The sequence below is a fragment of the Phaeoacremonium minimum genome (assembly GCF_000392275.1).
Source record: "Phaeoacremonium minimum UCRPA7 unplaced genomic scaffold PA7_03_scaffold_373, whole genome shotgun sequence".
Lineage (NCBI taxonomy): Eukaryota > Fungi > Ascomycota > Sordariomycetes > Togniniales > Togniniaceae > Phaeoacremonium > Phaeoacremonium minimum.
Window position 1 is genome coordinate 911 of NW_006921277.1, and position 14,129 is coordinate 15,039.

At 50.8% G+C, this 14,129-nt stretch overlaps 5 protein-coding genes across 5 annotated transcripts; 3 read left to right on the forward strand and 2 right to left on the reverse strand.

Moving 5' to 3' along the window:
• Positions 1-1,485: 1,485 nt before the first annotated feature.
• UCRPA7_4930 (hypothetical protein) lies at positions 1,486-2,449 on the forward strand (the record flags this gene model as incomplete). The annotated part of the gene is made up of 2 exons (XM_007917481.1): positions 1,486-2,050; positions 2,115-2,449. The coding sequence occupies 2 exons, from the start codon at positions 1,486-1,488 to the stop codon at positions 2,447-2,449; spliced, it is 900 nt and encodes a 299-aa protein (XP_007915672.1).
• Positions 2,450-3,155: 706 nt separating this feature from the next.
• Positions 3,156-4,104, reverse strand: UCRPA7_4931 (hypothetical protein; the record flags this gene model as incomplete). Its single annotated transcript, XM_007917482.1, has 5 exons — positions 3,156-3,394; positions 3,454-3,567; positions 3,639-3,752; positions 3,818-3,938; positions 3,991-4,104. 5 exons carry the CDS (start codon positions 4,102-4,104, stop codon positions 3,156-3,158), a joined length of 702 nt encoding a protein of 233 aa, XP_007915673.1.
• A 2,208-nt stretch (positions 4,105-6,312) lies between these two features.
• On the reverse strand, positions 6,313-7,527 carry UCRPA7_4932 (putative mitochondrial import receptor subunit tom-40 protein; the record flags this gene model as incomplete). The annotated part of the gene is made up of 3 exons (XM_007917483.1): positions 6,313-6,420; positions 6,483-7,130; positions 7,219-7,527. 3 exons carry the CDS (start codon positions 7,525-7,527, stop codon positions 6,313-6,315), a joined length of 1,065 nt encoding a protein of 354 aa, XP_007915674.1.
• A 1,950-nt stretch (positions 7,528-9,477) lies between these two features.
• On the forward strand, positions 9,478-10,909 carry UCRPA7_4933 (putative 6-phosphofructo-2-kinase fructose- 6-bisphosphate 2-phosphatase protein; the record flags this gene model as incomplete). Its single annotated transcript, XM_007917484.1, has 4 exons — positions 9,478-9,630; positions 9,682-9,762; positions 9,812-10,414; positions 10,490-10,909. The coding sequence occupies 4 exons, from the start codon at positions 9,478-9,480 to the stop codon at positions 10,907-10,909; spliced, it is 1,257 nt and encodes a 418-aa protein (XP_007915675.1).
• Positions 10,910-11,485: 576 nt separating this feature from the next.
• Positions 11,486-12,778, forward strand: UCRPA7_4934 (putative duf410 domain-containing protein; the record flags this gene model as incomplete). Its single annotated transcript, XM_007917485.1, has 3 exons — positions 11,486-11,519; positions 11,680-12,064; positions 12,124-12,778. The coding sequence occupies 3 exons, from the start codon at positions 11,486-11,488 to the stop codon at positions 12,776-12,778; spliced, it is 1,074 nt and encodes a 357-aa protein (XP_007915676.1).
• Between the last annotated feature and the right edge of the window lie 1,351 nt (positions 12,779-14,129).

Sequence of the window (14,129 nt, forward strand, 5' to 3'; positions counted from 1 at the left end):
TAGCGACCAGCGCTGGAAGGGTGGTCCTTGGGTGTGTTCTTTGGCTGTGCGCCACCACGCAGGACCTCCCGGAGGAGTGGCTTCCAGGCATGTTCTCTGCAGTAAGGGCAGGGATCAGCATCCTGTCTTGATTGTCGACGACTGGGATCGCTGGCGACCTCCCCATCTCGGATCCTGGCTTCTGCGCACCGGACTCGACCCGGCAGTGGAATGGCCCAATCATGCCGCGCTGGAGGAACTGCGGCCAAGGCAGGCGAGGCAGGCTTAATTGCTGGATCCAAAATTCTATTCATCCTTCCTCTGGGCGGCGTGATAGCAGTGTAGCAGCGCCAGCCCCTAGCTGGCCTCTAACGGCCTGCCGGACCCTGCTTTTGCTACATGCTCTGTTCTCTGGGCCTGTGTCCGGCTAACGTTAACATGTGGAACTTATGATATCAATGCTGGCTCCGTAGCCGAGCCGGTAGCATCGGTAGGGCGTGTGCTATCTCGTTAGTTCCACAGCGAAGAGGGGGACCAGACCAGACAACGCCAGGAGACTGACTGACTGGGTACACTTGGTAGGATGGACATCTGCGACACTTTCCCGGGCTCCCCACGCTCTCTTCCATAATCCTCCCACTTTCCTCGACATCAGATGCTTTTTTCGCATCCTTCATCCTTACGACTTCACTCGAACCTGTGACTTGAAGTAAGTGGTGGTGAGTCGCCTGGCGGTGTCTATCTTGTACTCCGAGCGCCCTCGGGTGCAAAGTCGTCAGTATGGCAGAAGGACGAGACGGCGAGCGCATCAATGCGCTGGACGACCACGAGCCACAGAATGAGCCTGCGCAGAAGGAAGTGGTGCCATTCTCAAATCAGAAAGAGGTGGTATTCGATCCTGATACAATGCCCCAGGCTGTCTATCCGAGGGGGATTCCAGGACACTACGGATACTACAAGCCTCAACCCCAACCGCAGCCACCGACAGAGGAGCAATATTCAGACCTACAGCATGCGGACCAGCAACAAACCCCCTCTCAATTCCCCGAACACCCGTACCCGGTGCGACATTATACAGAGCCGCCTTCGGCGTCCTACTCAGGCTCCTCAAGCTACTCGCCGAGCCAACATCACGAGGCAGCCTTTCAGAAACCGATACCCATAACACCAGAAGAAAAGGCTCCATCATCTCACAAGACAAAGAGAATATGTGGGCTGGCTGCGCGAACATTCTATATTGTGGCCGGTGTGGTGGCTGTGGTAATAATCGCAGCAGTTGTTGGAGGAGCTGTCGGCGCAACGGTTTCGAGACATTCAAAAAGTACAAGTACCCCAGATGCGCCGACGAATTCGACGGGTGGCTTCGGACCAGGCAATTCGAGCAACGAAACCACTGAGGCTGAGACAAGCTTGCTATCCAATTCGCGGCTCGCCGCTGTAAACTGGACGGATGCCGATGATATGATACATTACGCTGTCTTCTCGCAAGACAAGACTAATTCAATCATGGTCTCGCTGTGGGATGCGGATAACAAGACATGGGCGGCAGTCAATGTCTCAGCCGCTCTCGAGGATGCGGGCACTCCTATCAGTGTCAAGGAGAGGTCGCCATTGGCAGCCGCAAGCACTGGCCCTCCAGACTACACTTTTGAAATGCACCTATATTTCCTAACTCAAACAGATAATGTCGGGGAGATCTACACTACTGACCCGGCGGGCAAGAATTGGAGTACTGGCGATTTGATGAAGTCGCCGAGCAAGACCGCGGCTGAGACATCGGATCTTGCTGCTGTGTGGCATCGATGTGCTGTCGGCTGTGCCGGGTACATCTACGTAGCGTACGAGGATGATGATCAAGCTATCAATGTCCTCAACTCTAGCGACTGGACACGAACCGACACACAGCTTTTCGATGGGTATCAAATCGACCCAGAATCGGGACTAGCGATGATACCGTTCATCAGTGACAGCGGCAAGGAGGATATGAACCCCGGAGAACTGCGTCTTTACTGGGATGCGAGTGCAGATCTAAACGAATTGAAATTCAACATGAGTGCTGTCTGGGAGGGCGGTAAGTTGAAAATCGCTACCATTATTGTCTAATGATCAATGCATTCTAACATGGAATTTCCTAGGACTCCAAATAGCAGTGAGCATCCCCACGGATCCTCAGCCGCAATATGCCGCCTCGCCATTTGACGACTACCTGCAAACACTGGTGGTGTCTCGAAAACCCGAAGGGACGATCAGCGGCTACCGATGGGACAATGTGACCTGGCACACCAAGCAGAACATCACCATCTCAGGAGGACCGAGCCCGGCCAACTTCTCTTCGATCGCCATGAACATGGCTGGTCGATTCTACGGTGTAATGGATGGAAAGATAGAAGAGTACAGCTGGTTTGCGACCGATCCATACACGTTTACGCACGTTGGGTCGGTGGATATTGTGAACTCGACAGCGAGTTGAACCATTTCTAGGAGCTCAGAGGTACATTAGAGAGCCGCCTCGGGCGATGGCAAAACGTGGGAACAAGCTCCCGGTCATTCACTGGAGGCTTCGTGCTTCTGGGCGTGGAGACCCGGGATTTTTCGCTTGTCCGCGAAAGGGGGATGATCAATGGCAATTCGTGAGGAGCCATTGGAGTTATATCAGTGGAGGAAGGATCAAATTGAGATGCACCTAGACCCATCTCCAGTTTGCCAGAATGCAATACTTCGATGCATGTAGTTTGAAATAGGTCAGGATGCAAGTCATACCTTTAGTGTGGGCCATATCATTGGAATCGTACCCAAGAGACGGAGCATCATTCAGTGTCAACATTATGGGAACTATAATTGAATAGAACGTGCAGCAAGTGCAATTTGCTCTCTTCACTTGAATTTTTTTTATGAAAGTGTCGCACTCAAGAACCATTTTGATACACTTTGCAATAAAAGTTTGGTATGAAATATATGTGCAGAGCATCGTGCCAGTGAGCGAAAGATAGCAATGCAATAAAGAGAGAGTATAGAGAAAGAAGAATAGAACCGTGCACATAAGTCCATCGAGACGTCTCTTCGTCAGCTCCTAGCCGCAGCCTCGAAAACGGCTTAAAAATGTCCTGGTCCCTTACCCTTCTTGCCCTTGTGGTCTGCTCCGAGTCAGCCATAGTCATGACTTCAGCCGATAATGTTTACTCACGCTTCTTCTTGTGCAACTTGTCAGGCTCGGCAGGAGCAGACTCTTCCTCTTCAGCGTCTTCGTCACGTGGGGGATGCTTGCCCTTCTTGGGTGGCGGTGGAGGAGGAAAAGGCTTCTTGCCCTTCTTATCCTTGTGGAACTTCTCGGGGTCGGCTGAGAGGGAGTCCTCCTCTTCGTCATCAGACTCCTCGCGGGGAGGGAGCTTGGGGAAGGGCTTTTTTCCCTTCTTATCTACAGTGATGAAGTTAGCATGAGAAATAGATGCCTAGTGTTTCCTAAATTACACGTACGGGACTTCTTTTTCTTGTGCAGCTTATCGGTGTCGGCTTCGACAGACTCATCCTCCTCTTCAGTGTCCTCCTCACGGGGCGGAAGCTTGGGGAAGGGCTTCTTGCCCTTCTTGTCTACATCCCTGGAGTTAGCTGGTTATCTGAGATACAATACGTGTGTGTGGTAATTGTAGTGGTATACATACGGGACTTCTTCTTCTTATGCAACTTGTCGGTGCCAGCCTCAACCGACTCGTCCTCCTCAGCCTCCTCTTCTTCACGGGGAGGAAGCTTGGGGAACGGCTTCTTTCCCTTCTTGTCTGCAAAGAGGAATTAGCTAACACTGATAGACAATCTTTATTGGATTCTTTAAAGGCACACGCACGCTTCTTCTTCTTGTGCAGCTTGTCAGGATCTGCCTCGTCGACTTCGGCATCATCAGGTGTCACGGTCTCGCGGGCTAAGATGTCCAGATCATCTCGCTTGGTGAAGTCGACAGCAGAAGCCTCCCAGGAGATTAGTGAGATACTAAGAGAATCGAGAAGGTATGGTTCTTACGAAGCCGAGGTCTCGCTTCTCCAGTGCAATGTCGGTGGAGACATCCTCAGGAAGGGCCCGTCCGAGCACGCTAGGTGCAAGCAGAAGGGCAGCGAGAACAAATTTATGGATCATCTTGAAGTTACGCAAGGCTTTGATGTTGAAGATAGACACTAGAAGCTAAGGACCGAGTGAAGAGCGCACTGCTAAATCCACAACAAGCACAGTTGCCTCTCCTTTTTATATCTGTCTAAGACGAATTGACTCTCAGTTTGAAATTTCACCATACTCGTCGCGAGAACCCCCTCATAGGGCTTACGAAGTCTGTGGAGAAGACATCATAGCAACAATTTGGAAGAATTCGAAGAATATATCAACCTGAGCTATTCCAGGCAAAGGAGCAGCTCATCTCCTGGCCGGGACCCGGATTTGCAACAGTTGACGGCTCACAAATCTCATCATTGCGACTTCCAGTAAGCTGTTCTCGCGGCGTCGGCGACAATATTGCCAAGGATGGCGACAGGTTAGATTGTTTCCGCGCGAGAGATCAGCATCACATATGTGCACCGACCCGTTTGCAGTGCCGGTACGGTGGCAGATGCGGGGAACATTCTGTGAGCATAGTTAGGCTCATCTCACTTGGGATATATGATGTGTTCATATGAAAAGCACTGATCTTGTGGGGTTTCGCCATGGAGAGAGCATTGACGCCATCTCAGGGGTTCCTGCCAGGCTGACCAGTGGTGTCTGGATTATGATTCGAGCTCTCCATCCTCGAGACAGTAAAATTTCCGACGTTCCACTAGTTGAGTCCTTATTGCGGCTCTCATCTTGGATGGTTTGGAACCTGCTCTCGTGGGTGCCGTGGTTGCCGGCTTATACGAAGTAACGTAGGCTCTTGGCTCGCTGCGCGATGCGACAATAAGGGAAGACTACCATGACACCAGAGCGCATGACATCGGAACGACAAAAATTCCCTAGCCGCGCCGGAGCATTTATCAAAAAGCTTGTCTTGATGACGAACGCTCCCCAATACAAAACCGGGTGAATTTGCGGCTGATTATACCTAGACGGCGGGAGCGTAAGGACCTAGCATAAAACCCAATGTTGAGCAGCCCGCTCTTTAAGCAGAATGTATAGTCTAGATGAATTATGAGCCCGAAAGCCTGGAACTATGAGAAGACAGAAATAGATCAATTGAAGGCATGATAGGTGATAGATATATCGTTACAGAGACCTATATCCTTGAACTTGCCCATAAGAAAGGTATGAAGCCCAAGGGCGCGAGGACAGCGCAAACATCGAGAACGTATCTGAACATGTATTTTTCCAAGAGCAGAGGGCAAAACGCTCTCACGAACAAGATTCTCGATCGCTTAAGCCTTCACGGCTATACCTCTGAGCGCCGCTACAATGGATCCTGTGACCTCAACTTCCGTCTTTGCCGTTCCGAAGTCTTGACTGCTTCCCCGGAAGTAGGGTATAAAGTAGCTTACGCACGCGTCCTTCATGCCGCAATATAAACCTACCAGCCTACTCCCCACATTCCGAGGCGGTCGGGCCAAGGCTATATATGAGAGCAAGGTTGAGGAGAGCAATCACGTAGAAAATCAAGAGAAGTTCCTGGTAATTGGCAGGTGGCTCGGAGGTATGCTGTGACAGTTGCCCACTGTGGTGAGATCCTTGGCACAGTGGTGTCCCCGAAGTTAACGGCGCCTTTTGTCAGGCACGGCATTTGAAATCTGAAGACTTGTACAATAGGATGCTAGTATCAGATGCAGTCACTCTGGGAATGTCTGGAGATCGCGTAAATTATGTCCGTGGGGCAATATCCACCACCTCACTTCTTCTTACATGCATGCATTGCTATATCTACACAACGTCAGCTGGAATCTTTGATCCAATGACGAGACCGTGAAAAAGTGTTTCCCTGTGCGGCCCCTTCCACCCAATAGCAAGCCAACGCGCTTCAACACCAGGGCAGTGAGTCTAGTATACATAAACCTGACCGTCAAACTTTCATGACCGTTTTTGAGTGCTGTGGGGAAAGACATGAGAGAAGTCGGAGATTTGTCGATGATGGCCATGTGTGTGGTTCGAGATGGAGGGGATGTCTATCGTTCGTGAGAGCCTATGCAAAGACCCTGACCATACCACCATTGACCAAGGATGCTGGCCATCGAGCCGTAGTAAAACAAACGGAGAAGGAGAACCCAGGAAGCTGAAAGAGAAGCGCTCGGCCCGTAGCTAGCGAACATCAGGTGACGAGATTAATGACTTGTACGGGACGAGAGCAGAGCGGGGAATGCTTTAGCTGAGGACATTCAGGTCGCCCAACCGCGTTTAGAAGGGGATGTTAGGGGATGGCTGGGCTCCTAACATCTCCTGCTGTTCCTGGAGCTCCTCTCCGCCGGTCTCAATTGAGATGCCGAGGCCGATCTTCGCTTGTTGCTACACCATTCTTCATTAGCATATTCATTGCGCTAGAGCCTGACAGGGCTTTAGTGACGTACAGTTGCGTGGTCCACATCAGCAGCAAAGGTCATAGTTACGGGGGCAGCTACACGCTTCTCAAGCAGACAGCTAAGCTTTCCCTTTGAGTCAAGCTGCGCCCTGAAAGTGGACATCCGGAAGTCGTACTTCGCTCCAAATGCCGTGACGCCTTCCTTCTGGATGCTACCGCCAAGAAGACCAGCAGGTCCGGGGACGAGAGACAGCGTCATATCGACACCGGCCTGAACTCGCTCAGAAAGACGCCTCCAGAAGGTCGTGTTGAGACCGCCTTGCGCAGAGAGCTGAGCAGTGGCAGCCCAATCCTCACCCTTGTACTTGGCGCAGTATGAGACGGCGGTTTCCGGTCCCTGGGTCAGACCCGCTCGTTGCCAAATACCCTCCAATCCTAGAGCAAGTCTCGGAGTTACTGCCTGCATGTAGCTTCCAATGAAGATACCAGTCAGTCCGCCTTCGAGATAGGACGGATTCAGCGCCTTTAGTGACGCCGTGAAGTCGTTGCCAGTATACTCGTGCTCGAACTGCGCCATATCCTGGCCGGTGCCTGGGGCGATCGAGAATTGGGATTTGGAGACCTGAGCATCGGACCATCGCCAATTGAATCTTGTGGAGAGCTGCCCTTCGTTATCGACGTTGCCTTGTAGGAAGACCTGTATGACAATGTTAGCAGAGGGCTGGGTACTAGATAGTAACTGCCGCGCGAAAGTTCGGCGGAAACTGGACTGAAGGCAAACAAACCTTGCTGGTGCCGTATAGAGCCGCGAAGGTATACGGGTTTAATCGCTCTCCCATGGCAAACTGATGAGAGACTTGGAAGAGCGGCGACAAGCTGAAGGCCTTGGTGAGATCGGCCCGAAGGCCAGTGAACATGTAGTTGTTCAGAAGGACATCTCGTTGGACCTCCTTTGCCAAGTTCTCTGTGGTACCTGGGTTCGATAAACCCAACTTTGCTCGACGATCCTGAAATGATTGAAGGGCATCGGAGATTGATGAAGACAGTGGGTTGTTGCGCAGAAAGGCGAACGTGGAATCTATTGGCGTGGCCATGGTCGCAAGCTGAACGAAGAGGCTGCCGGCAAGGAGAGGATGTGAGAAAATCACGACAAGGACCAACTACCAAGATAATCGACAAGGTCAACACAAAGCTGCCACACTAGACCTTCGACTGACGCAGTCTCTCGTGGTCGATCCCGAGGTTTGCTGGATTGTAGGAGATGAGTAAAGTGAGGTCGTTGGATTCAGGAAGCTGGGCCAAAAATTTCGCGGTAGCTTTCCATACTGACGACAAGGATTAGAGTGAGCCTAGCGGCGCGGAACGGCAAGGCAACGGAAACGGGGAAACCTCATTCCAGATGCCCCACTTCCATATAACGATTAAAAACACAGGCTTGATAATATCAAGGAAGCGAATGGAAGGGCAAGATGTTCATCTTGCAAAAATAGGTTGTAGAAGAATCGAGTACGAATAGGTAATATATGAGTTGCATTGACGTTCTCTATAGGTTCATTCATTAACCTGTCAAAGTGTAATAAATCATAAGTGTATTTAGCACCATTACCCTGTCTATTTATTTGTTAGCGTTCGAGAGACTATGAGATCAGTCCTGCATGTCGACCAACCGGTCCTTGCCCCCGGATTATTCCTCAAGAGTATCTCCCACAGACATAACACAACACCAGAACTGCTCTCTCAATATCCCAAGATAATATCCGATCATAGTCGATATAATCTTTGATTCCGTAAGTTAAGGGATGCACTCTATTTATTGTGCAGTGACTCCATACTATTCTGAATTCCAGCGCAAGATTCTAACCCGAACCCAGATTGCCGAGCTTGGATCGGGTAGAAGGGGCGACTAAGACTTGCAGGTTGACAGCAAGTTGGAAGGCCTTTCCAACACAAATCTGCAGCCGCTTCATGCGCGATTTACACTGGATGTATCAAATTATCTCTGATGAATACAACCTTGACCGAGAAACAATTCTTTCATAGTTCACGGTCTCATTGTAGCTTGTCTTTGCAAGCCTAAGAAACGACTACCCAGCACACAAAGTTGGCTACCAGGCTCCGCAATTGTATTGCGTTTTGCAGTGCGCCTTACAGCACAACTCAATCCGTGTAACTTCCTCGACTGGCAAGAAATCAGTCTCTGGTCACTCCTCAAGTGTAAAGAAGCGGCTCATCAGAGTGCTAGACCCGCAAAATGGACACACTCCTGTGAGTCGATCACTGCATAACCTTTCTGGCCTGTCTCGAGGAGAAAGCTCTCCTTCACCTCAACTTTCTTTCCTAGATTCACCTACCCATTCATTCCCTGAAAAATATCTCATGCTTCTTTCTCCTCCTTTCTTTTATGAGCAAATATAGCCTAGATCACGGTCCCTGTACCTTTCAAGGAACACAAAAAAATGGCGAGCTATGAGCGTCTCGAGGGCACAGGCCTTCCTCGAGGTGCTAGTGAGAGTCAGACGACCAGTAGTGCCTCATTTGACGTTCAGATGGATCGTCTCGAACTGGGGGATGCTTTAGAGAACGATACTGATGTGAGCAGTACTGCAGAAATTGCGGCGAACGCGCCGCGTTATCGCCGCAAGAGCTCTACCTTCATCGATGGAATTCATGATGTACCGGAAGACAACGACATGGCGCCTGCCCAGCTCTACAGCACGATGTCTGGGAGACTGTTCCACTCGGGTAGGATAGCGATCGTCATGGTTGGGCTGCCAGCACGAGGCAAGACGTGAGGAAGCAATCTCACCAGCGTACGCAATGAGTGTTTGGCTGACCGATGACAGTCATATCTGTGTTTCCATGGCTCGTTATCTTGGATGGTATGTTTCTGCTCCATTTTACCTCAGTCTTACTTAACTGATAAAGGTAGGCTGGGCGTGAAAACCCGCATCTTTCACCTAGGGGACTACCGGCGTGCCACTATGGGTCCCGGAGCGGCTGTACCAGAGGATTACTTCTTTCCAAATGCATCCCCGGCGTCTGTGATGCTTCGACAGAAGATTCTGAAGAGATGTCGCGAAGACATCTATGCCTGGTTGAATCATGAGAATGGTCAAGTGGCGATATATGATGCTGTAAATCCTACGGCTAGTGGTCGTAGATCCCTAGCGAAAGAGTTTGCCAAGCACGACGTTCAGGTAAGGAGGCTATTTTCCCTCCATTAGGCTTGACTAATATTTCTGGTGCAGACATTGTTCCTGGAATCATACGTCAATGACGATCGGATTCTGCGGGAGAATGCTAGGAACGTCAAGATCTCGTCCCCTGATGTGAGTATTTGCATTGTAACGGATTACATCCAAAGCTAATCGCATAAAGTTTCATGGTATGGACGCAGACGAGGCGGCTCAGCTTTATCTTCAGCGTATTGAAATGAAGATCCCAGTCTTCGAGACCATGAACGAGAATGAGCTGAACTACGTCAAGATGATTAATGCTGGACAAGCGTTCTTCTATAACAACGTCAGCTTTAACTATCTCTCTCACCGCATCGTATTCTATCTCACCAACCTCCACATCAAATCACGCACCACATTCTTCGTAAGAGCGGGCACGGCAGGAGGAGAGGACACATTCAAGGGCGATGCCCCCTTGTCAGAAGAAGGCCGCGCATATGCCCTGAAGATGACGGAAACCCTTCTCAAGCACCGAGAGCAGGAGCGCCAATCTGCCATTGAGGAAGGAGGAGCAGACATACCCCTTCGCCCTCTGACAGTCTGGACGTCGACGAGATTGCGAACTACTGAGACAGCCCACTACTTCCAGGAGAAGGGCTTCAAGATCCGACAACGCTCACAAATGAGTCAGATCAACCCAGGAGTTTGTGAGAAGCTGTCAGAGCGTGCCATTCGTCACCTGTACCCTGATGAAGTCGAGAAACATGAGCTTGACCCATACCACCACCGATATCCCAGAGCAGAGGTGAGTTACCCCCCGAACTTAGTCACCAGTACCTGGTCCAGCGCTGCTTGCCCAGAAATTTACTGATATTTGTAGTCTTACCACGATCTTGCGGTGCGCCTCGAGCCCATTATCCTCGAACTTGAGCGCGAGCAGAACGATTTGCTTATCATTGCCCACGAGTCTGTCCTGCGTGTGCTCTATGCCTATCTGATGCACTGTAGCACCATGGACATCCCTAAACTCAAATTTCCTCGCGATGAGATCATCGAAATCATTCCAGCTGCCTATCAGAACGAGGCCAAGCGTATTCACATCCCGGGCCTCGATCCCAAGATGGTGCCAGGGTCGCCTGAAGATATCAAGATCCCCGTGCCAGGACCGCCAAGCGGGAACCTTAGCCCCATCCCGGGCCTCTCAAGCCCGGCGGAGCCAGCTGAGAACCAGCGACCTCCAGAGAAAGTTATCAATCTAGCTAAGGAGATGGTTGCTGATAAAGTTGCCGACGAGGACTGATTACGGGAATGGATGTAGAGGAGGTGTCAGCACAAAATCAAGAAAGATTGTCCACCACAACCTTCCATGGATGGCCAAAGCTGTCCTGCTAAGATTGTATCATTCACCCCCGAGCAACGGGAAACTGAATAACGAGACTCGGACTATGTTGGCTTTTGCTAGATGTATTGCAGCGTTCAATGAAACGCAATGGTCACAATAAAGGGAGAATTACATCACGATATGCATAAATGCTAATCATACAAGCTTTCCGTATGGAGTAAGCCGTGATCTATCACTTTATGTTCTTCAAGCGGCTATGGAGAACTTCTTATAGAATGTTCAGCCTACGGAGACGGGACGCCATATCTAACGGCTTCCTGAAACTTAGCCAATCATTGTAGTGATTTGAGTCAGTCGACCCATGAAGCGAACATCAATCCTCCGCAATCATAGCAAGCTTCTCGAGAGCAAAAAGTGAAGTAAACACCAGCCAAACTCCACAGATTAAACAAAAAGCTGCATGGTCCGGGAGTCGAACCCGGGACCTGCGCAGGCGCCTAAATGGGAAGCGCAGATGATACCGTTCCACCAACCATGCGTAGTTTAGTGGAGTTTCCAAAATTTTCAGGTTATAATACCGCTACTACTTTCCCATACAGAGACGAGAATGAGGGTGAAATCCGCCAGCTCATGACCCCGCCATCCAAACAGCTCCTTCTCGAAGCTACCCAGCACTAGCTAAATAGCCCCAACCAACATCATTATTTTACGCTCTAACATACACCTAGCAGCCCTAAGTGTCAGCCCCCTAGAGCACAAGATCGTCATGGCCGCGAAAGGAGATAAGATCGAGAAGATCATCACTCGTCTGCAGGACAGGATCGCTGAAGGCCAATACTACGAGGCCCAGCAGCAAACCCGGGTCGTGGCAGCCCGCTACATCAAGGCGAAGAACTGGGACGCCGCAATCGACATCCTCTATGGCGTCGCGCAGTCGATGCTGAAGGCTGGCCAGGGCGGCAGCGGTGGTGACTTGTGCAACCTGCTCGTTGATGTTTACAAACAGGCGGAGCTGAAGCCCGACCCAACGTCCAGGGGGAAGCTCTTGACTTGTCTGAGGTTATTTGACAGCGAGGAGCCGACAAGGAAGAAGTTCATCGGGGAGATGATTGCGTGAGTGCCACCATCATAATGCTTCAACGGATTTTCCAATGCTTACACACGTTGGTTAGATGGTCTGCCAAGTTTGGAGAATACCCCGCCGGCGACCCAGAGCTGCACCACGTTGCTGGTTCACTCTACGCAGAAGAGCATGAGGCATATGAGGCGGAACGACACTTGGTATTAGGTACGAAAGACTCTGCCGAGATCCTGACACGGATGGAATACGAGTGGTACAAAGAAAACGAGACGCACACCGCCGGCATTTACGCTTCGCGGGCTGTCCTCCCCTATCTCCTGCTTGCCAACGTCCGAGCCGCGAACACTGCCTACCGCACCTTCACCAGTGCCCTAGTCGAGGATAATAAGGGCCTTGGAGTACAAGACGTCAGCAGTAATAACCTCGACATTCGCATCTTTCCTAGCCTTCCGCTCCTCAACTTTCTTGGCCTGCTGCTCCTTGCTGTGCAGAGAGGAAACCCCGATATGTTTAAGCAGCTGCAGAGCAAATACGCGACTCATATTGCTGAGGTTGGCGCGTGGAATGAGTCGCTGGAGATGATTGCCGAGATGTATTTTGGGATACAACGGCCGCGCCAGAGCAACCCTCTCTTCGACATGATGGGTAGCTTGTTCGGAGGAGGTGCTGGGGGTGCCGGCGCAGGTGCGTCTCGGAAGCCGCCCGTGAGGCGGGTCGAGGCCCCGACTGCTGAGGGTCTGGACTAGAAGAAGAGCATGAGGACTGGAGTTGTAGCGTTGTACGCATTACGTAGCATATGCATGGCGTCATTCCGCTGTTTACCTTCCATTCTGCCAGGTCTTCACTGGTATCGTAACTCATCTTCTTTCTCGAACATCCAGTTGTCCTCTGCTAGCGCCGCGACCTTGGCCCGTAGACTTGCCCGGACTGCTTCTAAGAGCTCTGCATTATGATGGGTGTTAGTAATGTTTCTGGCGAGGAGAGATCAGTCAAGCCACCTTCTGGTTGCGCAGGTACGCTATGCTGGTTGATCTGATGATGTTTGACGGCATCTGCAAGCCTCTGCCTCTCCTCTACCATTGTATTAGTCGCTTTGTGCTAGACAGCCAACAGTACTGCAATCGAGCCACCCACTCTCGTTTTCCTGCCGCGCATCAAGTGCAATCTCATCGGGATCATCAATTGGCGGAGTCGGGGGATCTTCAAGTTCTATCTCCCCATTCTTGTCTCGAACTACGATATCGGAAGATTCGGATTGTACATCGACATCCAGGCGCAGTGTCTCGGCAGAAGTTGATGAGCCCGGTGTCGGTCGGCGGGTCAATCCGGTTTGAAAGAGGTTGCGCCGCACACCACCTGCGGCAGGACGGGGATGATTGATACCTCTTGTGCCATTGCGCGAAGGTGCTCCGTGTCGGTCTGCCATATTTACTAGGATCTGCTACTCTCCTGAAGGAGAGATGTCGTCGCTAAAGATAATTGCGGAAGGGTAGAACAATTTGTGGCCTAGTATTGGCGGGGTGATTTGTTTACTCGGCACCTGAAGTCCCAGCGGCGCCAACTGAGTCCATCGATTTGAAAGGGGCCACTCCTGGCACTTGTCAGAACATCCTCACAGACCATTTAACTTTACAGAGGCTCTATATGACAAGATCATTCAAAACTGAGTAAGCAATCAGATTCGTTCTTGGGCATCAACAGACATTCTCTTCATCTATTCCCCGAGAAACAACCAGTATTAGGTGGATCTCCTAGACTGCTTAGTTCTAAAAGTGTATACGCCTGAGGCCATTGGTTTTGCGATTAGTACCACCAGAAGCTCAATTTAAAAACCTGCAACAGACAACTGAATGAGAACTGTTGAAGAGCGTTAGCTATTGAGGAAATACCGGATCTCCCTAAACCTCTACTATCACAAGATGGCTGTAGTAATGTGTTGCAGAAAGGGGCCATTGCCTCCTTGTACATCCTAAGTTACCCCGTGACCTAGCTTGTGACCACGCCTCCATCGCGCCTCTTTCTCAATTAACATAGTGGGGCATCGCGTGTCACCAACTTGATAGAAAGCGCGTCTCTGATCCCTGTCCGCGGACACGA